The sequence below is a fragment of the Onychomys torridus genome, chromosome 4 (genome assembly GCF_903995425.1).
Source record: "Onychomys torridus chromosome 4, mOncTor1.1, whole genome shotgun sequence".
NCBI lineage: Eukaryota > Metazoa > Chordata > Mammalia > Rodentia > Cricetidae > Onychomys > Onychomys torridus.
In genome coordinates, this window is record NC_050446.1 from 24,078,942 (window position 1) to 24,105,844 (window position 26,903).

At 38.3% G+C, this 26,903-nt stretch overlaps 1 protein-coding gene and 1 pseudogene across 1 annotated transcript; both read right to left on the minus strand.

The window, feature by feature from the left end:
* Window positions 1-1,678: 1,678 nt before the first annotated feature.
* LOC118581732 lies at window positions 1,679-16,518 on the minus strand (annotated as a pseudogene).
* A 1,433-nt stretch (window positions 16,519-17,951) lies between these two features.
* Window positions 17,952-23,570, minus strand: LOC118581733 (neuromedin-S-like). The gene is made up of 2 exons (XM_036184211.1): window positions 23,504-23,570; window positions 17,952-18,202 (listed from the first exon to the last, which is right to left on the minus strand). Exons 1-2 carry the CDS (start codon window positions 23,568-23,570, stop codon window positions 17,952-17,954), a joined length of 318 nt encoding a protein of 105 aa, XP_036040104.1.
* Window positions 23,571-26,903: the final 3,333 nt, after the last annotated feature.

Sequence of the window (26,903 nt, forward strand, 5' to 3'; positions counted from 1 at the left end):
AACTGCTTTTTAATGTTCTAACTGTATATAAGCACACAGCCTATATGTGTTTATATATATAAACGTGTGCATGTACAGTCCACATTTCCTATTCCTTTTTATTTATTAATTGGCTGGAGTATCCTATGATTGTTTTCCCAGGGAAGAGTGATCTTTTTAGAAGTAAGGGACTGTGTGCCAAGCTTTTGGGAGAACGGTTATAAGCATCAAAGTGGACAGTGAAAACAATACAGTTCTGTGATATTTTTAGGAAAAATTTAGTCTGATTGCATGCAAGTGCTCTTTCTTCTATGTGCCACAAGTTGAGTTTTCAGGAAATATTCAAGTATCTTTTGGCTCGGTGAACTTTAAAGCATCTCTGAGCTGTTGTCAATAGCCCAAAACTAGCTCTTTATATTTCAGCTAGTATTGGGTGAATTCCAACATGAGGGGAAAAAAAAAATCCATGATTACTCGGTTCCACCAATCTCCAATGCCTAGGTGTATGGTAAGGAAGGATTCTACTCCCGCATCTCTGGTTGTAAAACTCCACATAATGACAGTGGTTCTCTGAAGAAATCTCTTTGGAGTCATCTGCCTCTTTAAGCTATGACCTGGCTGAAGGCTATAAAACAAAACAAAACAAAAAAACTGCAGAACAAGTTCCACATAAACATTTGGTTTATATATTATATTCTTTTGTATTCATTGTTTATATTTTACCTTTTCAAGTAAATATTTGGCATTTAATACATATTCTCTGGATGCTACTCTTGAATACAGACTGAAATATTTTAGCTTTACAGTACATTCCACAATGAAATGGATTTCCTACTGGTCAACAAAACTTTCTAATAGTTTTTTTTTTTTTCATTTATTTGAAAGAGGATCTCATGTAATCTAGGCTGAACATTAATTTACTGATTGAAGTACTAAATTTATAGATGTGTGTCACCATAAAGTGCTGGGCACTTAATCCAGAACTTCATGCATGCTAGGCAATCATAACTAACTAAGACATACCCCTAGGCTCTCAAAGTCTTCATGCATATAGTACCCTTTAGTCATTACAAGACTTCAAATTAGCTAGCAACGTAACATTTAACATAGCAGATCTTGCAAGTAGTAGATGCCAAAGTTTTCTCTAGTATTATAGTTATTCATTTTATGACATTTAAATCCATTCTTTCTATAGGTACTTTAAATATAGAAAACACAAGTTCTAATTTTTTTCTTTATACAGTTCATACTTATGTGTGTCCCATAAAAAATTTGAACAAATGAGAAAAAGAATCACAATTTCAAAATTAAGAATATTCATTTCTGTGTTGTAAGACTAGTCAGGATCTAACATATCACATCATCTGGAGAAAGGGTCTGCCTTATGTTCCTAAATATAGTATTTCCTAGAGTCTAAAATTAGTACTAAACAACATTTGATTGCCTCTTTTCTTAAATTCTCATTGAACCTTTACTCAAAATTAAGCATTCTTAAATTTGTCTTGAAAGATAAAAGGATGCATAGAAACTGTTAAATACTTTCTTTAATTTTGCCTGAGGATTTCTGTTAATACTGTAAGCAAAAGAAAGAAAGAAAGAAAGAAAGAAAGAAAGAAAGAAAGAAAGAAAGAAAGAAAAGAAGGAACAGAAAAAAGAAAATCAGACCAATGCAGAATTATTTCTTTTAAATAGACTTAATTCATTTTATTATTTTGTATAAAATCCTTATATGATCCACAGCTGGAGCCTGGATCCTTTGAATAGAAACTCCAGTGTGGGTTGTCACAAGATGATCAGTGAATTCCTAATGGGCAGATATGGTGAACACAGCCTCTTTATAGTGGTTGAGGTTAGGTAGCTATAAGTTTTAGATATGACATCAAAGTGGACTTTGCAAATGAATGTGGGTGGCAGAGTATCCCTGGCCCTTGTGTAGGAGTCATCAGTATCTGACATTATCAGTAGCTCCTTGGCCACAGTAGCAGAGAATATGCCAGTGTTTCTGGAAGCAAAGATGTGATGCACCAACACAGAGCCATAGCTGCCTGTCATTTTTCAGGGAACAGTATGTCGATTGCCAATCTTATTCCCACAGTAGCTTTTTCCTACAAAGATGATAGGAAGCTTGGCCAAGATGAATGCCCCTCCTTGGAGCATGTAACACCAAGACCAACATTACCATTGTAGTCCCCAATAGCGACAAATATCTTGAACCTGGTCCACTTGACAGCCCATGTCTCCTTCTTTACTGACATGATCTTTAGAACCTCATCTTTTAGGTATGCACCCATGAAAAAGTCAATAGTCTCAGATTCCTTAATGGGAAGGGAGGACAGATAGATCTCTTTCAAGGACTTGATCTTCTTGTCCCTCTAAAAGCTAGGCTAAATATGGAAGCAAACTCTTTTATAATTGCAAACTTGAAAATTAGGCCATATAAACCACAGAGGAAAAGCAAAATACACAAACAGCAAGGATATAAAAGAATACTTTAAGGAGAATATTAAAATTTGATCAAATTACACAGGTAAGACTATAAAAGTGTTCAAGTAGGAATGAGGGAATTGCTTATCAATAAAGTATTCAATTGGTTACTTTTATAACAAATCCAAGGATGTGTGTGCCAGAAATGCACAAAGGTTTACATTTCACCTCTCTCTCTCTCTCTCTCTCTCTCTCTCTCTCTCTCTCTCTCTCTCTCGTGTGTGTGTGTGTGTGTGTGTGTGTGTGTGCAAATGCATATCTTAGTCAAAGGAAATCTTGGTGGTATCAGTTCTTTCCTTCTAACTATTGAGTTCCAGGTACAGAAATCAGATTGTCAATTTCCTAGCAAAAAAACTTTCCCTACAGCGTCATCTCACTGACTCCCAGACTAAGAGTAATTGAGATGATACAGAAAAATATACCAAACTTCCCACGTTAAATCCTAAGAAGCCTAAAGCTTCACAGAGGCTTAGTTATGGATCTCAGAGTAGCCAGTAAAATCCTATGTACTAACACTATACTTGGTATGGAGAGAGAAGCTGTGAGTACTCAGAGAGGCAGAGAAGTAACAGGGGACAAGAGCAAGACAGAACTTTTACAGTAGTCCTCGGATTTCAGAAAGAAAACTGAATTACTTGCCTACACTCTAAAACATAGATATTTAGAAAAATTGTTGTTAATTCAACAACTTCATTGCAGACACTAGGCCAGGATGGACAGGTCACTGGGAAACCTGACACTGTTCTCATTTTTGAGGCAAGAATGATGCTTCAGTCTTCCTGTGATGTACTTAACTGCTGAAGAAATAAAAGTAGAAAAGGAGAGGAATCTTTAGTAGAATTTATACTGTAAAGAGTTTACTTCTCAGATTAAAGTTTACCTTTCTTTTGTTTAAGAAATTAAGGTAACTTAATTCTACAATAAAAGAAATATATTTAAACATTGGGTTCATAAAATTTCTAGACACTAGAAAATGTAATTGTTCATTGTAGTGTTTGTGACACTTTTTACCAAGACTGCACAACTTCGACATAATTACAAGATTGACAGTGAGGGTGACTCTGTGTGCCTGCAAAATCATTACTAAACATTTTAATTTTGTTTCACAGTGTCCTAGTTGTTGATAACATATAATAATTGTAGGGTTTTTATGCTTAGTTCTTTGGGTGGCCACCACCTAGCTCCAAAATAATACACAGAAACTTGTTCTTAATTATGAATGTGTGGCCTTAGCTTAGCTTGTTTTGAGCCAGATTTTTTTAAACTTAAATAATAATCTTATTACTTTTGGCTCTGGGCCTTTATCTTTCTTTCCTTCTTACTCTGTGGCTGGTTGTGTTGCTCAGTGGCTAGCTCCTGGCATCCTGTCTCCTTCTCCTTTTCTCATTCCTCCCCTTGTCTCTTCTTTTTCTGTTTATTCTCTCTGCCTGGCAGCCCTGCCTATTAATCTTTCCTGTCTAGTGATTGGCAATTCAGCTCTTTATTAGACCAATCAGATTGTGTTAGATAGGCAAAGTAACAGAGCTTTACAGAGTTAAATAACTGCAACATAAAAGAATACAACAATTTCTGTATCAATAAACAAATATTCCACAGCATAAAAGAATGTAATACATCTTTAACTAATATTCCACAACATTTCCTCTTTTTGTCTAAATAAAATTGAAAAGTTTTTAACTTTAACATAGTAAAACTGTATGTAAGAAAAACAGTACCAATAAGAATTACATTTATAATATTTAGCCCATTTGTACTTAGCAAATTCAGAGAAAATACTCCATTATCTACCTCAACTTAGTGATTCCAAAGTTTTGTACTTAATTTACTTTCTATCATAACTAAGGAAAACTACTATTCTATTTAGTCTTTATCTCTGTCAAAGACCCCAGAAGGATGTAATATTACCTAACAACAGAGACATCTGGCTGCCTGGACAGTCACCCAAACGTCCTTTGTACTATCAGAGCATCTATCTTTGGTCTAAAGGTCTAGAATATTTGGCAGACTTTTCAGTAAAGCAGGACATTTGAAGGACATTTGGATATTCTCTACTTTTTTTTTTTGTTTTTGTTTTTTGAGACAGGGTTTCTCTGTGTAGCTTTGTGCCTTTCCTGGAACTCACTTGGTAGCCCAGGCTGGCCTCAAACTTACAGGGATCTGCCTGGCTCTGCCTCCCGAGTGCTGGGATTAAAGGTGTATGCCACCACCGCCTGGCTTGAAGGACATTTGTATTTGCAAAATTCATCAGTTGCATTTCTCAGTGTCCTTCAGAATACCTGGCATACATACTCTTTTGTGAAGCAGTGATCTCAAAGGACGGTCCTGCCTTATCTTGGCAAAGCTCAATAGCCTTTTTCCTGTGTGTCCTGCATATCCATCCAGTCTGTACAGTATACTGCCAGCAGTCAAAAAATGAGCATTTTCTTTGCCCAGTGTCTAATTTTGCCACAATGAAAGCAAACTCCATATAGAGTTCCCCAGATGGCCATCATCCTTTTTATGAAGGAATTTGGTGCTGCCATAAGCAGATGTTTCTAATTGTCATAAAAACCTAAGGTTATTAAACATCTTAAATGCCATATTCTGTAGGTTTTTGAAGTGTTTGAAAATCATCTCTCTGTCTAAAATATACCTGCTTAATCTGGAAAACTCACCTAATGCTATTACAAATTTTATTATTATAGATTAAATACTAACCCCATTTTTAAATTATACATTGCATTTTAAATGAGCTGCATGAGCACAACACCACAAACAAGAGTAGGAACATAGATACAATATAAGAAAAATAACTTAAATTTTGTATCAATATACTAAAATCCATGCCAATGCAAAATGTCTGAGATTAACAGGTGTCTTTTTATCCTACATGCCCTTAAATGATAACAAACATCCATAACCCACCAAATAACCAACAACAGCCCAACTCACTTCTAGAGAATGTGTGTGTTTTCTATAGTCTGCTTCCTGATGTCTGTGGACAGAGGAATCTTTAGGGGTCCCTGAGAAAATTTGAGATAATGGCCAAGTCCTGGGAAGACCAACTGTAGCCTTTCTTTCTTTCTTTATATATATATATATATCCTATAAAGTTTCAGGAAGTCTCCCACAATCAAACCTGATCCATACCAACCCAGAAGGAATACACAGCCTCATTTTTTCCTGTAGAAATACAAGCAAAATCTCTTCCCAAAGGAAAATAAATTTTGACTCCTTTGTTAAAATTAGGATAGCCCTAAAGTATCTACTTTGGATCAATTCAGCAGTCCAGTTCATAACCCTATGTCTATCAGCAGCTATCTTTACTCATTGGCATTCAAAAAATTCAAAATCAAAACAATACTATATAGGCTGCAGACTCCCAGTGTATTTTCCATTTTATATGGCTTTTTTCTGTCATGTTACTTTTATTCTCTTTTTAAAGATTTTCTTATTTTTAAACTATTTTTTTCTATAACTGTCTATATCCTTTCACTTTTTTAAAGTTTATATACATTTTAAAACACACTGTAGAGAAACCAGCTCCCAGCTTCCATCCTGTCCCAGAACTCAAATCTGGACCAGAGGTGAGTGCCTGGAGTCACACCTAGAGAGTCCCTGCACCTAGGTCCCAGCCCTGGGCACCAGCCATTGCAGGGAAGACCTGCCCAACTTGGCCCCAGGTTCTGGCCATTGGTGGGCACTGCAGGAAGGTTCCCCCATGCCCATCAGCCTGAGACCCCAGCCACTTCCAGAGACTTAGAAACTAGCCACAGCCATCCCACCCTAGAACTCACATATGGACAAGAGCTTCCATCTGGACAAGATACAGAGACCCCAATGACTAACATCTGGACAAGATATAGAGACCCCAATGACTTCCTGAGACTAAGAAACAAGCCCCTAGCTTTCATCCTGCCCTAGAACTCCATTTGGACAAGATACAGAGGCCCCAATGACTTTCTGAGACTCAGAGACCAGTGCCCAGCTCCCATCCAGCCAGCACTCCCATCTGGACCAGAGTGATCATCCAGCCCAGAGCTTCCATCTGGAGCAGAGAGATGCTCCCTAAATCTGTCAGCTCTGTCTGGACCAAGTGCACTGATAAAACCAAAAAACGAATCCTCGAGGAGGTGGGCAGACATCAAGGCAGAAGTACATACAACAAAATAAAGAGCAATACAGCATCACCAGAACCTAGCCCTCCTCCAACAGCTAGTCCTGAACATCACAGAATGGAAGAAGCAGAAGAAAACAATCTTATAAATAACATCATGAAGAGGCTAGAACCTTATATAGAAGAAATCAAAATGAAGTGGAGGAACAGACAAACAAAAAATGGGAAGAATGCTATAAAAAAAACTAGAGGAAAGGATAAATAAAGCAGAAAAAAACAATAAGTCCCTGAAAGAAAATCATGAAAAAGCAATGAAACAGATGAGGGAAACAGTTCAAAACCTGAAAAGGGAAATAGAAAAAATGAAGAAGACACAAGCAGAGAGAATGCTGGAAATAGAAAATCTGAGTAAATGAACAGGAAACTCAGATGCTAGTAAAACCAACAGAATTCAAGAGATGGAAGAGAAGAACTTTGGTATTGAAGATATGGTAGAAGAAATAGATTCATCAGTTAAAGAAAACACTAAAGCCAACAAAGTCATGACCTAAAATGTGCAAGAAATTTGGGACACCATGAAAAGACCAAACCCATGAATAATAGGGATAGAGAAAGGAGAAGACTAGACCCCCCAAAAAGGTCCCCTTGCCACATAATAATTAAACAACTAAACATACAGAATAAAGAAAGAATATTAAGTGCAGCAAAGGAAAAAGGCCAAGTGTCTTATAAAGGCAAACCAATCAGAATAACACCCGATTTCTCAATGGAGACTTTGAAAGCCAGAAGGACCTGGACAGATATAATGCAAACACTAAGAGACCATGGATGCCAGCCTAGACTAATAAACCCAGGAAAACTTTCAGTCATTATAGATGGAGTGAACAAGACATTCCAAGACAAAGCCAGATTTAAACAATACTTATCCACAAACCCAGCCCTACAGAAAGCACTAGAAGGAAAATTCCAATCTAAGGAATTCAGATACATCCTTGAAAACACAGGCAATAGATAATACCACAACAGTAAACCCCAAAGAAGAGAAATACAGAACACTATCACCAAATAATAATAATAATAATAATAATAATAATAATAATAATAAAAAACAGGAATGAACAATCACTGGTCATTAATATCCCTTAATATCAATGGGCTTAATTCACATGTAAAGAGACACAGACTAACAGAATGGATGTGAAAGCAGGACCCACCTTTCTGGTGCATACAAGAAATACACCTCAAATTCAAAGAGAGATACTACCTAAGAATAAAAGGCTGGGAAAAGACTTTCCAATCAAATGGTCTTAAGAAACAAACTGGTGTAGCCATCCAAATGTCCAGCAAAATAGACTTCAAACTAAAATCAATCAGAAGAGATCATGAAGGACATTACATACTCATCACAGGAAAGATCAACCAAGATGAAGTTTCAATTCTGAACATTTATGCCCCAAACACAAGGGCACCAACATATGTAAAAGAAACATTAATAAAGCATAAATCCCATATAAAACCCCACACATTAATAGTGGGAGACTTCAACACGCCACTTTCACCACTGGAGAGATCAGCCAAATTGAAACTAAACAGAGAAATAAAGGATTTAACCGATGTTGTGACTCAAGTGGACTTAATTGATATCTACAGAACATTCCACATGAACAAAACAGAATATAAGTTCTTCTTAGCACCCCATATAACCTTCTTTAAAATCGACCACATACTTGGCCACAAAGCAAATCTCAACAGATACAAAACAATTGGAATAACTTCCTGCCTTCTATAAGACCACCATGGTTTAATGTTAGATTTCAACAACAACAAAAACTACAGAAAACCTACAACTCATGGCAACTGAATAATGCTCAACTGAATCACCAATGGGTCAAGGAAGAAATAAAGAAAGAAATTAAAGACTTCTTAGAGATCAATGAAAATGAATACACCACATACCCAAAGTTATGGGACACTACAAAAGCAGTGCTAAGAGGGAAACTCATAGCAATAAATGCTCACATAAAGATGTTGGAGAAATCTCACACTAGTGACTTAATAGCACACCTGAAAGCCCTTGAACAGGAAGAAGCAAAGTCTCCCAGGAACAATATATGGCAGGAAATTATCAAATTGAGAGCCTAAATCAATAAAATAGAAACAAAGAGAACAATACAAAAAATTAATGAAACAAAGAGTTAGTTCTTTGAGAAAATCAACAAGAAGACAAGCCCTTATCCAAACTAACCAAAAGACACAGAGAGAGAATCCAAATTAACAAAATCAGAAATGAAAAAGGGGACGTAACAACAGACAATGAGGAAATCCAGAGAATCATCAGGTCATACTTCAAAAACTTCTACTCCACAAAACTGGAAAAACTCAAAGAAATGGATAATTTTATGGATAGGTACGACATACCTAAGTTAAATCAAGACCAGATAAACCATCTAAACAGTCCAATAACCCATAAGGAAGTAGAATCAGCCATTAAAAGTCTCCCACCCACCCCCCCAAAAAAACCAACTAACCAAACAAACAAAACAAAACAACCCAGGACCAGACAGTTTCAGAGCAGAATTCTACCATATCATCAAAGAAGACTTAATACCAATACTCTTTAAATTGTTCCACACAACAGAAGCAGAAGGAATATTACCAAACACCTTCTATGAGGCTACAATTACCCTGATTCCTAAACCAAACAAAGATGCAACAAAGAAAGAGAACATGAACACTGATGTAAAAATACTCAATAAAATACTGGCAAACAGACTCCATGAACACATCAAAACAATTATCCACCATGATAAAGTATGCTTCATCCCAGGGATGCAAGGGTGGTTCAACATACAAAAGTCTGTCAATGTAATACACCATATAAACAAACTCAAAGGAAAAAAACCACATGATCATCTTACTAGATGCAGAAAAGGCATTTGACAAAATCCAACACCCCTTCATGATAAAGCCCTTGGAGTGATCAGGAATACAGGGAACATACCTAAACATAATAAAGGCAATCTACAGCAAGCCAATAGCCAACATCTAATTAAATGGAGAGAAACTCAAAGCAATACCACTAAAATCAGGAACAAGACAAGGCTGTCCCCTCTTCCCATACTTATTCAATGTAGTACTTGAAGTTCTAGCCAGAGCAATAAGACAACAAAAGGAAATTAAGGGGATACAAATGGGAAAGGAAGAAGTCAAACTTTCCCTATTTGTAGATGACATGATAGAATACATAAAAGATGCCAAAAATTCAACCAAGGAAATGATACAGCTTATATACACCTTCAGCAACATAGCAGGATACAAGAACAACTCAAAAAAATCAGTAGCCCTCCTATATACAATAGACAAACAGGCTGAGAAGAAAATCAGAGATACATCACCCTTTACAATAGCCACAAATGATATAAAATACCTTGGGGTTACTCTAACTAAGCATGTGAAGGACCTATATGACAAGAACTTTAAGTCCCTGAAAAAAGAAATTGAAGAAGATGTCAGAAAATGGAAAGACCTCCCATGCTCATGGATAGGCAGGATTAACATAGTAAAAATGGCGATCTTACCAAAAGCAATCTACAGATTCAATGCAATCCCCATCAAATTACCAACAAAATTCTTCACATACCTGGAAAAAATAATGCTCAACTTCATATGGAAAAACAAAAAACCCAGGATAGCCAAAAGAATCCTGTACAATAAAACAACATCTGGAGGCATCACAATCCCCATCCTCAAGCTCTATTATAGAGCTACTGTAATAAAAACAGCTTGGTATTGTCATAAAAACTGACATGTGGACCAATGGAATCGAATTGAAGACCCTGACATTACCCTGCACAGCTATGAACTTATAATTTTTGACAAAGAAGCCAAAACTATACAATGAAGAAAAGAAAGCATCGTTGACAAATGGTGCTGGCATAACTGGATGTCAATGTGCATAAGGCTGCAAATAGAAACCTATCTATCACCATGCACAAAACTTAAGTCCAAGTGTATCAAAGACCTCAACATAAATCCAGTTACTCTGATCCTGATAGAAGAGAAAGTAGGAAGTAGTTTTGAAAGCATTGGCATAGGAGTTCACTTCCTAAATATAACACCAGTAGCACAGACACTGAGAGGAACAATTAATCAATGGGACCTGTTGAAACTGAGAAGCTTTTGTAGAGCAAAGGACACTGTCAGCAAGAGAAAGCAACAGCCTACAGAATGGGAAAAGGTCTTCACCAACCCCACATCTGACAGAGGGCTGATATCCAGAATATATTAAAAAAAACTCAAGAAATTAGACCTCAAAATGCCCAACAGTCCAATTAAGAAATGGGCTACAGAACTAAACAGAGAATTCTCAACAGAAGAAGTTCAAATGGCTGAAAGACATTTAAGGAATTGCTCAACATCCCTAATTATCTGGGAAATGCAAATCAAACCACTTTGAGATAACACCTCACACCTGTCAGAATGGCTAAGATCAAAAACACAGAAGACATCTTATGCTGGAGAGGATGTGGAGCAAGGGGAACTCTCCTCCACTGCTGGTGGGAATGCAAGCTTATGCAGCCACTTTGGAAATCAATATGGCACTTTCTTAGAAAATTGGGAATCCATGTTCCCCAAGACCCAGCTGTAACACTCTTGGGCATATATCCAAGGAATGCTTAATAATACCACAAGGGCATTTGCTCAGCTATGTTCATATCAGCATTGTTTGTAATAGCCAGAACTTAGAAACAACCTAGATGCCCTTCAACTGAAGAATGGATAAAGAAAATACATAATGGAATACTACTCAGCAGAGAAAAACAATGACATCATGAGGTTTGCAGGCAAATGGATGGATCCAGAAAAAATCATCCTGAGTGAGGTAACCCAGACTCAAAAAGACAAACATGGTATATACTCACTCATAGGAGGATACTAGATGTAAACAAAGATGATTAGACTGTCACTCACAACTCCAAGGAGGCTACCTAGAAAACAGGACCCTAAGAAAGAAACAGGGATTGCCCAATGACAGAGAAATGGATGAGATCTACATGAACAACCTGGACGTGAGTGGGTTAATAAAGGGCAAGGTTCAAGGGAAAGAGAGCCAGGGGAGCAGGAGATCCCAGCTGGATCAAGAACAGAAAGGGAGAACAAGGAATGACAGACCATGATAAATGAAGACCACAGGAGAACAGGAAGAAACAAAATGTTAGAGAGGCCCCTGGAAATCCACAAGGATACATCCACTGTAGACTGCTGGCAATGGTCGAAATATAGCCTGAACTGACCTAGTCTGGTGATTGGATGGCCAAACACCCTAACTGTCTTGCTAGAACTCTCATCCAATAACTGATGGAAGTGTATGCAGAGATCCTTGGTCAAGCCCCAGATGGAGCTCCAGGAGTCCAGTTGGTGAGAAAGAGGCGAGATTGTAAGAGTGTGAATTTTTGAGACTAAGATTGGAAAAAGCACAGGGACAAATAGCCAAACTAATGGAAACACATGAACTATGAAGCAAAAGCTGTGGAGCCCCCAACTGGATGAGGCCTTCTAGATAAGTGAGACAATTGAATAGCTTGAACTGTTTTGGAGCCACCCAGGCAGAGCACCCAGGCAGTGGGAGCCAGACCTGTCCTTAGTGCATGAGCTGGCTGTTTGGAACCTGGGGCTTATGTGGGGACACTTTGCTCAGCCTGGAAACAGGGGACTGGACTTGCCTGTACTGAATCTACCAGGTTGAGCTTAATCCCCAGGGGAGTCTTTGCCCTGGAGGAGATGGGAATCGGGGAGGGGGGAGGTCCTGGGGGGAAGTCAGGAATGGGGGCAGTAGGGGGGAGGACAGGGGAACCCATGGCTGATATGTAAAATTGAAACACAACTATCCATATTAAAAAAATAAAATAAAATTTGAAAAAAAAAAACACTGTGACCTCTTTAAACTTTTTTCTGTGTATCTTTTAGTCCTTTTGACCACATGAGACTTTAAACTACTAAGCAGAGTGACTAGACCTCTGCTGTAGCTTTAAGGGCTGGCTAGCTCCTCCTGCTTCCCAGTTAATGAAAGCAAAGCCTAAAGTTTGCAGGCCAGTTGGAGGTGCATGACTGGGAACTGCATTCAGTTCCATAGATATGGAGTGCCCATGCTCTGCACAGTGGCAGGAATTTTTTAACTTAGTTTTTTGTTCCTGCTTAACTTACTGGCTCCTCAAAGGCCAACAGTGCAGCAGAAACTCTTAAAGGAGCTGTGTCCTCTTTTTTAAAGCTTTCTCAGGACCTATGGAAATTCATGCCTCATGTTGGAATGCCAAAATGTAGTTGACTTTTTTAAAAACTCTTTGTTCTTTGGTAATCCAACACCCAGCTCCCAAATAAATAGAGATTTGTTTTTACTTATGACTGCCCTGCCCTTAGTTTGGCTTGTTTCTAGCCAGCTTTTTTTAAACTTAAATTATCCCATTTACCTTTTGCCTATGGGATTTTACCTTTCTCTATTCTACATGCTTTTTTTTTCCTTCTTACTCTGTGGCTGGTTGGGTGGCTGGGTGGCTAGTTCCTGGCAACCTCTCTCTTTCTCCTTTTCTCACTCCCTCCCTTCTCTCTTCCTATTTGTTCTCTCTGCTTGCCAGCCCTACCTATATCTCTCTCCTACCTAGTGAATGGCCATTCAGCTCTTTAGACAGGCAAAGCAACACAGCTTTACATAGCTAAAAAAAACTGCAACACAAAAGGATACAACAATCTTTGCACCATTAAACAAATATTCCACAGCATAAAAGAATGTAGCACATCTTTAACTAGTATTCCACAATGAATGACAACAAAAGAATTCAGAAAATACTTCTAGGTTATAACAAACCAGATAAGTCTTAGTATTACATCTAATATTTTCCATATACTCAATGAATTACTTATATAATTTCAAAGCAGCAAAATTGACTAGAATAAAATGTCATGAAAACATAGAATCTCATATACTATATAAAATGTTTTACTCTTTTGGTGAATTTTGAGCATTGGTTTTTCTCCTGAAAAAAACAATGATCCACTTCTGTCCTAATAGGAAAAAAAAAGCTAGATGGCTGTTATAATACTTCCATATACTTACAAATACAATAACTTACATATTTGAAACCACCTTACCTATTTGAGAATGTTTACATAGAGCTAAGTTGTGATTTTATATAATTACCTTTTATTAGGTACAAAGTGATCCCCCCAAATGGTAGTGCTGCTGACAATGTCCCAAATCACAATCAAAACTCAGCTCAGGCTGGATTCTGACCAGGTAAACAGAAGGAATGCTAGAAGATTAAAACAAACAAACAAACAAAAAACAAAAAACACAAACTGAAAAACCAAAACAAAACAAAAAATAAAAAACCTTAAACTCAACATTCCTCATTAACCTTGTGAAGCAGGGTTTATGTTTGTTAGGAAAAGCCATTACTTCCCTTACCTACCCCAACTACCTCTGTCAAGCACATGTAGTGCACTCAAACAGGCCAGTAACTGATTATCAAAGGCCCACACTTGTTTCCGGTCTGGTTCTGGTCCACTCTCTAAGCTGTACTTCATGCTACTCTAACTTCCAGGCTGTTCTGACCTTACGCCCCCTCCCACCCTTGAGAGACAGCCCCAACAGTTTAAATTCCCCAAGAAGCCTTTTATTCCTAACCACAAAGCAATCTATTTCAGTGGTTTCCCAGTACCTGCGCTTACCCTTCATTTATTAACCATTAATTCAAGAAGATGCAATAAGTTGCATGTGTTCTAAGCCCCAAATATAGTTGAATGAACTTGGATGTGTTATATGTTAAACCCCAACTTAACCTGTAAGCCCCACCTGCCCTTGGACCAGGTAACTTCCTAGAATGCTAGGAGTTGTAGTTCTTGGAAAATAGCAAAGCCTCGTGGGAAAGTATGACAGCCTACTGTTTCCTTGTCCTTATAAGCCCATGTGTTGCAGGGCCTCACAGCTGGAGAGTTTCCAGGTGGTGGTCCTGACAAAATTCCATCTTGGTCAGTATTTAAATTTTAATAAAAAGCTTGCTTTGCTTTGGTCAAAATAGTAGAAGTGGTTTTTCTCTGGCCGATTTCAGGATTAACAAATACTCTTTCATCATCATTACAAAATAACTGATGAAAGGACGTAGAAGAAGGTAGATTTATTTTGTTTCACAATTTGGGGTGGGACAGACTCCATCATGGAGGGAAAGGCATAGTATAAAGACGGAAGAAGCAGCCTGCAGTGAGTTTGCTATCAAGAAATGGAACACACAGAAAGTGAGTTTGGACTATAAACCTTCAAAGTCCACCCTTAGCTCTCTTCCCCTGAGGCTCTACCTCCTGCAGGTTTAACAACTTCACAAAATAGTTGACACCAGTGACCCCAGGTTTAGGGGGGTGGGTGTGGGGTGGCGGGAGGGGGGAGTGGCGGGTTGGTGGTGGCAGCATGTGTGTGGAGGGTTGCGGGTTGGGGGAGTGGTGGGATGTGAGAAACAGGAAAGTGTTCAAAGGAGTCTAAACAGGGCATTCAACACTTAAAACACAGTTGACATTGGTTGTATGATAAAGACCAGAATGATAAACATCTCTACCTCATTATGACACATTTTCTTATTAAGATTGTTATTGATAGTGGGGGCCACAAATTCTACTCCAGGTCAGCCCAACCTCAATAAGCCAAACATGAGAGCAAAATTAAAAGTGGAAAGCAGAAAATGGATATTTATTAAATGTGGCTATGTTGGGAAGAGGGAAAAATATTTACCAAAGGCCTCAAGTCTGTCTTTGGGTTATTGATGTAAGTTCAGTTGAAATCGAGGGCCAGGGTTATGTATGGCTCTTCTAAGCTGTCCTGGTCCAGGTGTGATCCTGTCAGCCATTGACCTATCTGTCATCATCTGGCTTTCAGTCTCATCCTGCAAGGTGATCTGACAAGTTGGTAGAATTGTTTGAAATCTCTTTTCAAATTTCCCTCTAGCTGGTGTCCTTTCCTTCTTCCAGCATGAGATTCCTGGGGAAAATTCCATCTCTTTGAAGTCCTCTGTTTCCTTATTCTGATAATCATATTGGGAGACATGAGTGTCTATTTAGAGTATCTCTCTTACTGCCATGCTGGTTACAAGATCTACCACTGAGCTGTATACCTTTTCCTAGAAGTGATGCTGTCTCTTATTTATTTATTTATTTTTTCAAGACAGGGTTTCTCTGGGTAGCTTCGTGCCTTTCCTGGAACTCACTTGGTAGCCCAGGCTGGCCTTGAACTCACAGATCCGCCTGGCTCTGCCTCCTGGGTGCTGGGATTAAAGGCATATGCCACCACTGCCTGGCAATGCTGTCTCTTATTGATGAAGAAAAGTGGGTCCCATTTGAAGGCTCTTTCAATTAAAGACAAGACATCATGAGCTGAGAAGCTATAAAAGGAAAATTACCCTTTTCCTTTTCATATTCCATATCATTTTAGGACACAATGGTAGATTTCGTTTTCTTATGAAGTATGGTGGTTTAGAGATATTGAGCAGAGAATCATGTAATTGGACATCAACTAATCATTTTCAAAAATCCAGGCAAAGAGTATCAGCCACATGCCAACTGAAAGCTCACCACCCCAACTCTGATCACGTCACAGAACAATGACTTACTCTATTTTTATCATATATCCTGGTCTTCAAACAGGATTTCAAACTTGAAGTCCATTTCTCTATGCTAGCCTTTGGCAATCTCATGGAGTCCCAGCTGCAATTATCAGCTCTGTGGGAATGACTCCTGTGGATAGCCAATCATTCTTCCTTTGTGCTTATTTAAAATCTTAACTTTCTTTGAAGATCCCTCCCTCCAGGCATGCCACTTTCTGCATCCTTTTCTTCTTGTCATCTACAGACCTTCTGGGTCACCTTGAGGACATTACTAATCCAGTCTGTCCTGATTCCCATGATTATTGTAGGTGACATGATTGTCTAGCATTACATTCCTTAATAATATTCACCTCTTGTTAATCCAATCTTATAAGCACACTGATGCTTTGGAATACTTCTGAAGCCAGGTCACTCCAATTGTAGTCCTTAAGATTACTGAGGGAAGGGCCAATGTATGAACCCATTTGTATCCTCTAAAAGGTTTTCTAAGTTTTACAATATTATAAGTTTGAAATTAAGCACTTTCCAATTCAATATATGTATGTGTTTTTTATATTTCCTTCTTAAAAATCTTTCAGTGTGGATTTATTGATGCTTCTTCTCACCTTTTGTTTATATTGTCTTTCCAGGTGCAGTACCATTAATTTCTCCTTGACACTTCTATCTCCATCTAATATCTGTCTTCATCCTAGGACATTCATTCCATCATGTGTCCACTAATTTGGATTTTTGTCTTTCACAAGAATTGTGTCAGTCACAACAGAGCTGTTTTCTGTGCTCTCTTTTTTTGTTAGTAACTTTCTTTAGCTTTAAAATTGGTTAGGTGAAATATTCATCATTGCTATATATGCCAGTAGCAGAAAGAAAATGAGGTCTAGAAAATGACTACTTAGCCAGGCATGGGAATATATATGAATATATATATATATATATATATATATATATATATATATATATATATATGTGTGTGTGTGTGTGTGTGTGTGTGTGTGTGTGTGTGTGTGTGTGAGTGTGTACTGCCATTTAGTCTTTATGAACACCTTGCAGGATTGACATTATTATCACAACTTTAAAAAAGTAGAAACTGAGTTGTTTTTTCATAAATTTAGTAGGAATGTATGATGATTTTGAGACTCAAAGATGAAAGAATTGATCTGGTGCCCTCTATGGAAACCACAACTAAAATGAAATGTGGTCCAGTTGATTTATCCCAGAGTCTATCATAAGAAAGCACAAATGTTGATATATTGGATACTAAGAAATGGAGACACTAAACCAGGCATTCAATCAAGAAAAAGTTCCAGTGTGTGACTGTCCTCATTTATTGAAATATCCACACAAAATGTGTTCCATCATATAAATAAGTATCAAAAGGCTGTTATTTTAGAGTCCAGTGACTTTGTAAGTAAAGTTTCCTAGATATCCTGTGAAAGCTTCCATGGACCATTCTTCACAGTGTGTGTGATCTGTTAATTCACTGAAGTTCCCTTGCACATTAATAGCATGTGGGCAGAAGCCATGATTTCCATGCTGCCTCAGATCTATTTCTATTTTATTTATTCAGGCCATTAAGTGCTCTCTTTTCTCCTCAAAGAGGTTTAGCTTTAGATTGTAAAAAGTCCAGCAGATGTTCCTCTAGGTAGAGTCTACAAACCTGTCTAATACCCTGTAGAGAACAGTACAGAGAGAAAACTTGAGGCACTTGAATTTAAGAAACCAAATCAGCTACTGGGCCCATTAAAAGACAGTCATCTTTTCATCCTTCTGCTGGCAAGCTTGGCAGCCAGGAGCATCAAGGGATATACGGGTGCAAACTCAGGGTTAACTGGATACCTTGGCTCCTGCGTTCTGGAGTAGTGAAATAAAAACCTTTTGTATATATCCTGGTTTTCCTTAGGTTGGCTAGAAAGTGTTCCCCACTGGTTCAGACAGTATACCAGTCCCTCAAGCTCCACAACATCTAAGCCATCTGGAGAACCAGCTAAGGGTTGAGAAACTCCTATAACAAAAGATAGACTCCAGGAATGCTGCTGTGGACTTTCCTAAGAAGGATCCCACTACCACCTTGGGGCGGCCATTTTTCCTTTTCAGGCCAAGGATTGGAAGATACATTGACAACAAGGTCCAGTAGATAGAGCAAGGATCCAATTGAACAGGAGAGTTTGGATCTGTGGAGGAAATGTCAAGTGGCTTTATGTGTATATTTAATGATATTTCTGTTGTTTGATGCTCTCCAAAATACATTGTATAAAAAAAAATAAAGAATCACTGATATAAAAAAAAGAAAGTCATCTTAACACTTCAAAATTCAGCTTGAGGATTAATCTTTTGTTTCATAATTTTAAATTATTTCAAATGTGAATGCACCTGTATGAAAATAAGACTCAGATCATATCTATGGAATAAAGTTTAGAAGTATTGGCTAAACATATGTAAGGTCCATGCTTTAAAGTTATGTAGAGAATTAGAAAATGTATGAATGCTACAAATTTTTTCATTTGATAATAGGTTTAAAGAGACCAAATTCCAAGATACTGAAAACATCCTGGTTAGTAAGTCACCTTCCCCAAAAATGTACTTCCATATATATCTTTTAAAATAGTGTTTCTCAATGTTGCAACCCTTTAATAAAGTTCCCCATGTTGTGGTGAACCCCCAGCTGCAAAAATTATTTTCATTGCTATTTTATAACTGTAATTTTGCTACTGTTATGAATCTTATTATAAATTTGTTATGGAAATGGTCACTGGTGACTCCAGTGAAAAGGTCATCCTTTGTAAGGGTGTTTTGACACTCCCCCCCACACACACACACAAGAGAGTCATGACCCAAAGGTTGAGAACCACTGTCACTAAGGCTCTAAGGCAGACCTTTTTTAAGAGCATCATTACATTCTATAATATTAGCCTTCATTGCAATGGTTTTGTAAGGTTATGTGATTCAGGCATGTGGGAAGAAATAGAAGAGACACAATTCGTCTTTGATTTCAGGGCTTCTAAGGAATGTAAAATCATAAACAAATATAGAGAATGCCAATGCAAATTTATACATCTTGCAAGTTCAAAAATATTAGGTAGATATATGATTTTATTATGTTAAGTGTGTGCAAGTAAAAATGAATGACTAAGTAAGAAAAGGAAACAATGCAAGTGCCTATTAACATAACAACTTTCAGTGAGCTCTAGAAAAGTTTTAATCTCAGTGTTTAAACAGGAGATGGAAATGAAATATGCTCTAATATATAGATTAGAGAAGTGGGGAAAATGTCACATCAGACAGAGTAGGACAAGCAACTGTTTCCTCTGGTGAGTTATAGCCCTTACGTTTTCACTGAAGTGAAACCTAGGTGTTAGGCAAATGTTAATATGTAGATATGTGTAACCCACATCCAATCAGGAAAAAGACCCAGTGCATGAGTGTGTGAGATGAATTATATTGATGTCTGTTATAAATCCCTAACATAGCTCAGGAGATCAATTAAGATGTTCAAGCAGCTACAAAAAGGATGATTGAGGCAAATGGTAACATCAGGATGACCATATGGTAAGGGGAAACTCGAACTGACTGGATGTAAAACGAGAGCCATCGGAATTCCAGCTACAGTCTAACTACACAGCAATGAGAGCAGAATGAGGCGGCCAAGGAAAATACTACATGAAGCACAGTCCATGCAGTGATAAAGACAAATACTGATGTTTCCAAGTCATTTAACAGGTGTCAGAGACAGGGAATAATGTCCTCTGTGCTTGATCTTGCTTCTTCCCCAAGACCTGGACCTTGACAGCTTACTAAAGGGTCTGTTATTGGTCAGAGAAATAACTGCTGAAATTTTGCGTGATGACAGATGCTTTGGGGAAAGCATTTAGCTGAGGAGAAGACTATTCCTTAAATGAGACCATCAAAGATTGTATTTTCTGTGCTTTATTCAGGAACAGAGCATGCTAATTGTATCACTCTCTGTATGATCCCAGCCAATTCTTCTCAAGGCTGCCCAGCAGGCTGTTCAGCTACATGCCATCATCACCCCAGGAAACAATGGCCTTTGGGAAATTTAGCTCACCTAGAAATGCATTACCAGGTGATAACAGCCTTGCTAGCTTATGTCACCCCAGTAAGTAAGTTTTAAAAGGCTTTCATTGTGGAGGTTTTCTTCAGACTGCTGAACTGTGATAAGCAATTTAGCCTAACTTTTCACAGCAGTGCTAAATCCATATTTACTAATGATTCCATCATATGGTGAAAGGAATACACTTTGAAAATCTTCATCAATTAAGGATATTGAAACAGAAGAGCTTAACCTAGCCCTTTAGATAGAACACTTCCCTTGTAAGGTATACTGATCTTTCCATTCACAAATAAGGAAGCCAATAATGAAGCTGTCTGTAACGAAACAGAGATCAGAACTCGAGAGCATCCCATGACAAGAAACACACCGTGCTCTTCAGTTAGTACTGAGACTGGAAAGCATCATCCTTATTTTTAAGCACGGGTTTTAAAGCAAGGTTTGGAATATAGTATTTATGAGAAATCAGGCAAATGCATTATCTACACTTGGGTTCCTAAATCTTTAAAATACAGATAAAATTCAATTCCTCATACGTTGGTGTAATGGATACTTGTCATTGCTATAAAGTAACTCTCCCTTCTGCCCACATTTCCAAGGACTCCAGTGGGGAGGGCATGGCAAAACAACTCAGCTCATGCCTAGCGGGGTGTGTGGTGAAAATTTTCAATGCCATGGTGATCAGATCAAACACAGTACCTTTTGTCAAAATTAAACACTAAGTTTTTCAAGTATACCTTCTGGAATTTACCATACAGATTTCAAGTACTTTCTGTACTTGAACCCCTAAAGCAAGCAAAATAAATTGTATTTCCAATTGACTTTTAAGATACAGGGTAGAAAATCTGTGGAACAAATTACTGCTACCCAAGTTCTTGTGTAGAATGAGAGTTATAGGAGATGGTACGAGTAATTAGCCCCCATTTCTCCAGCAACATGAAGGTCAGCTTCTACAGCATGCAGTGACAGTACTAGGGAATGCAGTGTTCATGAGGTGAGTATGAACACCATTGTGAATAGCAGAACATGGATTCTCAAATGCATCCACGAGTCTTTACTCCTGCTGTTGGCATGTTTCCTGTTGCCACAGGATTATAGTCACTGCACTGCCAAGTATTCTTTATTTTTCTTTGATGGCTTTGGGAAGAGAATATAGTCATGATACCTGGATATAGAATACTCAATACATGAAAAATGAGGTATTAGAAGAGTCAGTTCTCATGCCAGTCATGCTGTTTTGATATGAAGGTGCCAGTAACATTGGTTCAGCTAGTTCTCAGGCTCTCTTTATCTTAGATGTTGATGCGAGAAATACCTGCTTTGGTGATGTGTAGATAATCATGTGTTGAAATAAAGTACAAGCCATATGTCATATACTAACAGTGTTATATATTTATATCAATGCAATGTGTCAGAATATGTGAAGGGACTATATAGAAGACACAACTCTTTGGATGAAAAGCTCCTTACCAGCTATTTGACCGGCCACTCCAACCCTCTTCTACTTGATACCAAATAAGTGACAGAACTCAGAACTTCTATAATTTTTTAAAAATGTATTAACATCAGATTCCAAATGTCTTTTTCTTTGGTTTGTCAAGACAGGGTTTCTCTGTGTAGCTTTGCACTTGTCCTGGAACTTGGTTTGTAGACCAGGCTGGCCTCGAACTCACAGAGATCCACTGCCTCTGCCTCCTGAGTGCTGGGATTAAAAGCATGCACCACCACCACCCGGCCCAAAGGTCTTTTTCTATGCAATAGAAAATGACCCTTTCTCAGGTAGGTTTCCATTGTTGCAATGAAACACTATGACCAAAAGGCAAATTGGGGAGGAAAGGGTTTATTCAGCTTTCACTTCTGTGTTGCTATTCATCACCAAAGGAAGTCAAGACAGGAACTCAAGAAGAGCAGGAATCTGGAGGCAGGAGCTGATACAGAGGCCATTGAGGGGTATTTCTTACTGGCTTGCTTCACATGGCTTCCTCAGCCTGCCTTCTTATAGAGGCCAGAACCACCTGCCAGGGGATGGCTCTACCCACAATGGGTTAGACTTTTCACCCTGATCACTAATTAAGGAAATTCCTTTCAGCTGGATTTTATGAGCATTTTCTCAGTTGAAGTTCCTTCCTCTCTATTGCCTCCAGCTTATGTCAAATTGACATAAAACCATCTAGTACAACTGACCCCTTGTCAACTTGACACACAAAACACATCAATATTGAGCCATAACCCTTCATTTCTTATTTGTCCCCAAGATCTCACATTAAAAAAAAATAATAACTTTAAAAATCTCAGTCTTTACAAATTCAAACACTTTAAAATTTCAGCCCCTTTAAACTAGCCAGTCTCTTGAAATTCAAAGTCTTTTGAAATTCAAAATCTTAACTGTAGGCCCCAGTAAAAATCAAAACTGAATTAAGTACTTTTTTTTTCAAGGGGTAAAAATCAGGGCCTAGTCACAATCAAATCAAAGGAAACCCAAAACTTCCAGCAGTGTAAATAGTGGGATGTCCAATGGCTGGGATCCACACAGGACCTTCTGAACTCCTACAAAGGGCTTGGCTCACTTCTGCAGCTCAGCCCTTTGAAGCACACATAGCTTGTCTTCTGGGCTCCAGTTGGCTCCACTTCACAGTTACTGCTGCTGCTCTAGGTGGTCATCCCATGATACTGGCATCTCCTAAACACTGGGGTCTTCTGCTGCAACTGAGCTACACAATAATCACACATAGGCTTTCCTCATGGTCCCAAGCCTCAACTTCATTGCATGACGGCTTCAGTCCTGGACTTTCAAGTACCATTGAGGGCACACCTTCACCAATGGCCCCTCCTGTCCTTCCACAGTGCTAAGCATCAGATGCTCTCCATGACCCCTTCATGCCTTCAAAAACAATATCACCTGGGCAACTCTTACACATTACCAAATCCACCTGCCAGAACAAGGTACAACCTTGGTTGCCTCAGGAACACAGCTTTTCTGGGCTCTTGGGAAACACTTCCCACATGATTTCATCTCAACGATGCTGATTTCTTCTCAATAACCATTAATTTCTTAGCTCCAGCTGATCATCCTCAATTGCCCCAGGTACACAAAGGCTTCATTTCAGTGGTCTGGTCTCTTGTTAATTACTGCTGATTCTTCAGCCCCAGCTGACAAGATTGACAGACTTCTAACACAACATAGCAAAAGGCCTGATAGATTCTTTAAATTTCCCCCTGAAATGTTACTAGCCACACCTCCATCTTCTGCACTGCTCTTAACATTCTTACTTTCCACGCTCCCGAAGAACAACCCACTCAACATTCGATGAAGTCTCAACACTCAAGGCCTTTTCTATCCCAAAGTTCCAAATCCTTCTGCTGTCCTCCCCCAAACATGGTCATGTCTGTCACTGCAAATCAGCACAGTCCTGGTACAACTTCTGTCTTAGAGTTTTTAATGTTGTGAAGAGACACCATCACCATGGCAACTCTTATAAAGGAAAACATTTAATTAGGGCTGGTTTAGAGTTTCAGAGGTTTAGTTTTTCACCATCAAGGTAGGAAGCATGGCAGTGTGCAAGCAGATATGGGGTTGGAGAAAAAGCTGAGAGTTCTACATCCTGATTGGCTGGCACCAAGAGGAGAATGCTACACTGGGCCTGACTTAAACATCTGAGACCTCAAAGCTGTCCCCCAGTGACATACTTCCTCCAACAAGGCCATGCCTCCTAATAGTGCCACTCCCTGTGGGCCTATAGGCCTATTTTCATTCAAATCACCATGCAGTTAACTAACTTAACAATTATTCATTAAAATATTAATCATACCAGGCAGTACTCACTAAAACAAACAGTATATAAAAGAGGTAAGCTTTACGTACTTTAGAATTGACAAAAATTTAATCACAGAAATAACACAAATGATTCAATTTTAGAAAAGTATGTTAAATGTACAAATCTTTTGAATTTTACATATAGTATTTTAAACTCTATTATTTAAAACAAATCTTTACTATAGTGTTAGAAAAATTAAAGTAGCTACCAACATTGAATGTGAGGTAATGGAAATTAGGAGAGAGCAAAACTCATTGTGGATGGTTCTTGGTACAGCACCCTGTGATCAACATACCCATTTTATTTATTTCTGATGGCATCTCTTTTATTATGAATTGCCATTGCCTGTGTTTCAGAGAAGTCCTGACTGCTGATGGTTCTACATTCTCTCTTTAATGGCTCTTCTGAGCTATTTAAAAATATATGCTAATGGTGGAGTAGGCACTAAGATGGACATATACAAATCCATAAACTGGCTTTTAGAAGCTTTTCAGGTTTATTTTTACATATATGTGTGTTTTTTTCTGAACATATATATGCATGCCACGTGTATGCATGGTGGCCATGGAGGTCAGATAAGGCATCAAATCCCCTGGAACTGAAGTTACATACCAATGGCTGTGAAATACCATGCATGTACTAGGAACTATATCTGAGACCTCTGCAAAGACAGCATGTACTCTTGATTGGTGAGCCCTCTCTCCTGCCCCCATGAATAGACACTAATGATCTGAATTTAAACACATAACAATCATCAATGGGTATTATGACACAATAATTTTTAAAGTAATACTTTGAAATTTTAGACAAAGTATTGAAAGTGCAATTTATTATTTTTGGTTCTTTGAAAAGTCTCATTCCCTTCTCTGTCCTCAAACCTCTGCTCTTCATAATAAGTGTCCTCCTATTTTGATGTCTTCTTTTTAAACACTGACTATAATTAGAGTTACTTTCTTAAGCATAAGTGGGGGTTATTTATTACACATAGACAGATTGTCAGTGACTACATTACTGAAGAAGGTGACATTCCTCACCCAGCATCCATTGATTGTCCCAAATCCCTTAATTTTGTGCAGGTACTGTGATGGTTACCACAGCTGCAGTGAGGTCATGAGGGTATAATGGCCTCCTCTTGATATTTTCTGAACCAAGGAGGAGATGATATTGATATCTCATTCAAATTTCAACATTCTGCTATTGTTGGGGGTGGTGGTGGCTACCTTGTGGGGGTGCCTGCCACCCAGCTCCCAAATAAATTACACAAGAAGGCTTATTCCTAATTATAAATGTCAGGCCACAGTTTAGCTTGGCTCTTGCCAACTTTTCTTAAATTATCCTGTCTTCTTTTTGCCTCTGGACTTCCCCCATTCTCTTACTTCTGTAACTCTCACTCTGTGGCTGGCTGTGTAGCTGGGTGGCTGGCCCCTGGGTTCTCCTCCTTTTCTGGCTACTTCTTTTCTCCTATTCTAGATTTCTCCTTCTATTTATCCTCTCTCTCCTGCCTCACTTTGACCATTCAGCTCTTTATTAGACCATCAGGTGTTTTAGACAGGCAAAGTAACACAGCTTCACAGAGTGAAACAGATGCAACATAAAGAAAAGTAACACACTTTAAAATAATATTCTACACCACTCTGCAGCCACTTATTATCTGCACTTTGACCCTTTATGATTCTCCACATTAGTCCACTGCAAAAGAGACACTTCTCTGACACTGTGTGAGAGTATGACCAATATATGATACACATAAGAGCTTAGAAGGTAGCTGGATGTCATGTCTATTCAGTAAAACCAACAGTAGTAAGCTCTTCCTTGGAGCCCATGACCTCCTCAGCCACGTGCTCTTTACCAGGTTTACAGTACCAATCAAGAATTCTCTCCTGTTGAATGAGCCTCAAATCTAATTAGAAATGGTTGGTTACCAAGATAACAGGGGTCATGCCACCATTGCACCAGTAGGCATTTCTTATTAGTCAGGTCATCAGTGTAGCTCATAGGGTACACAACTGGATAGGACCATTGATGACATTTTTTCCCAAGCAATTTACATAGCACCTTCTCATACTATGAAAGCTACCCAGCACAGAGGTAACTTCTAGCTCAAATACAGCTTAGTTTCTCAATGTCCTACAATCCAAGGGTATGGTGTCTTTGGCAACAGGGTCTTTTGATGTAAAACTAGTGGGCAAATCAGGGTATTGGGAATAGTCAGTAATGTTTTGGGGGCCTCTGGAACTTTCTTTGACTAATAGTTAGTAGGTAGATATGCCACATGTGTATTTTTTAATGAAACTAGACTTCTGGGATGAGAGATACCCACCATTCAGGGTACCTTCATTCAAATACTTCTAAATGCATTTAACAGATTTGCAAAATAGTAGGTTTTCATTGGGGCTTATTCATACATACTTAGCTTAGATAACCCCTTCCCCACACTTTCTCCATTATTGTTTCACTATCATTCCAACATAAATCTTTTTAATACCAATATTCCCTGGCCCGATTTACTCTTGTATCAATGCATCCTGTTATCATCATTCTTTAAGGTCTCTTGTTACTTTTCCTTCTAATGATCCCATTTTATCTTCTGCCCTTCAAAGACACTCCAATTTAAACACACTAGTCTAAGGATTTAAAGCTGGGATCAGCACATGAGAGCAAATTATGTGGCATTTATCTGGCTGGACCAGGGTATCCCATTCAGTATGAATATTAAAAATACAACTATAAATTACATTGTTTTAGGTGAATAATATTGGTAGGTTCTACACTAGGGTTTATGACTTCTCCAGCCATGGTTAATTGTCCAGGTTTATAGTACC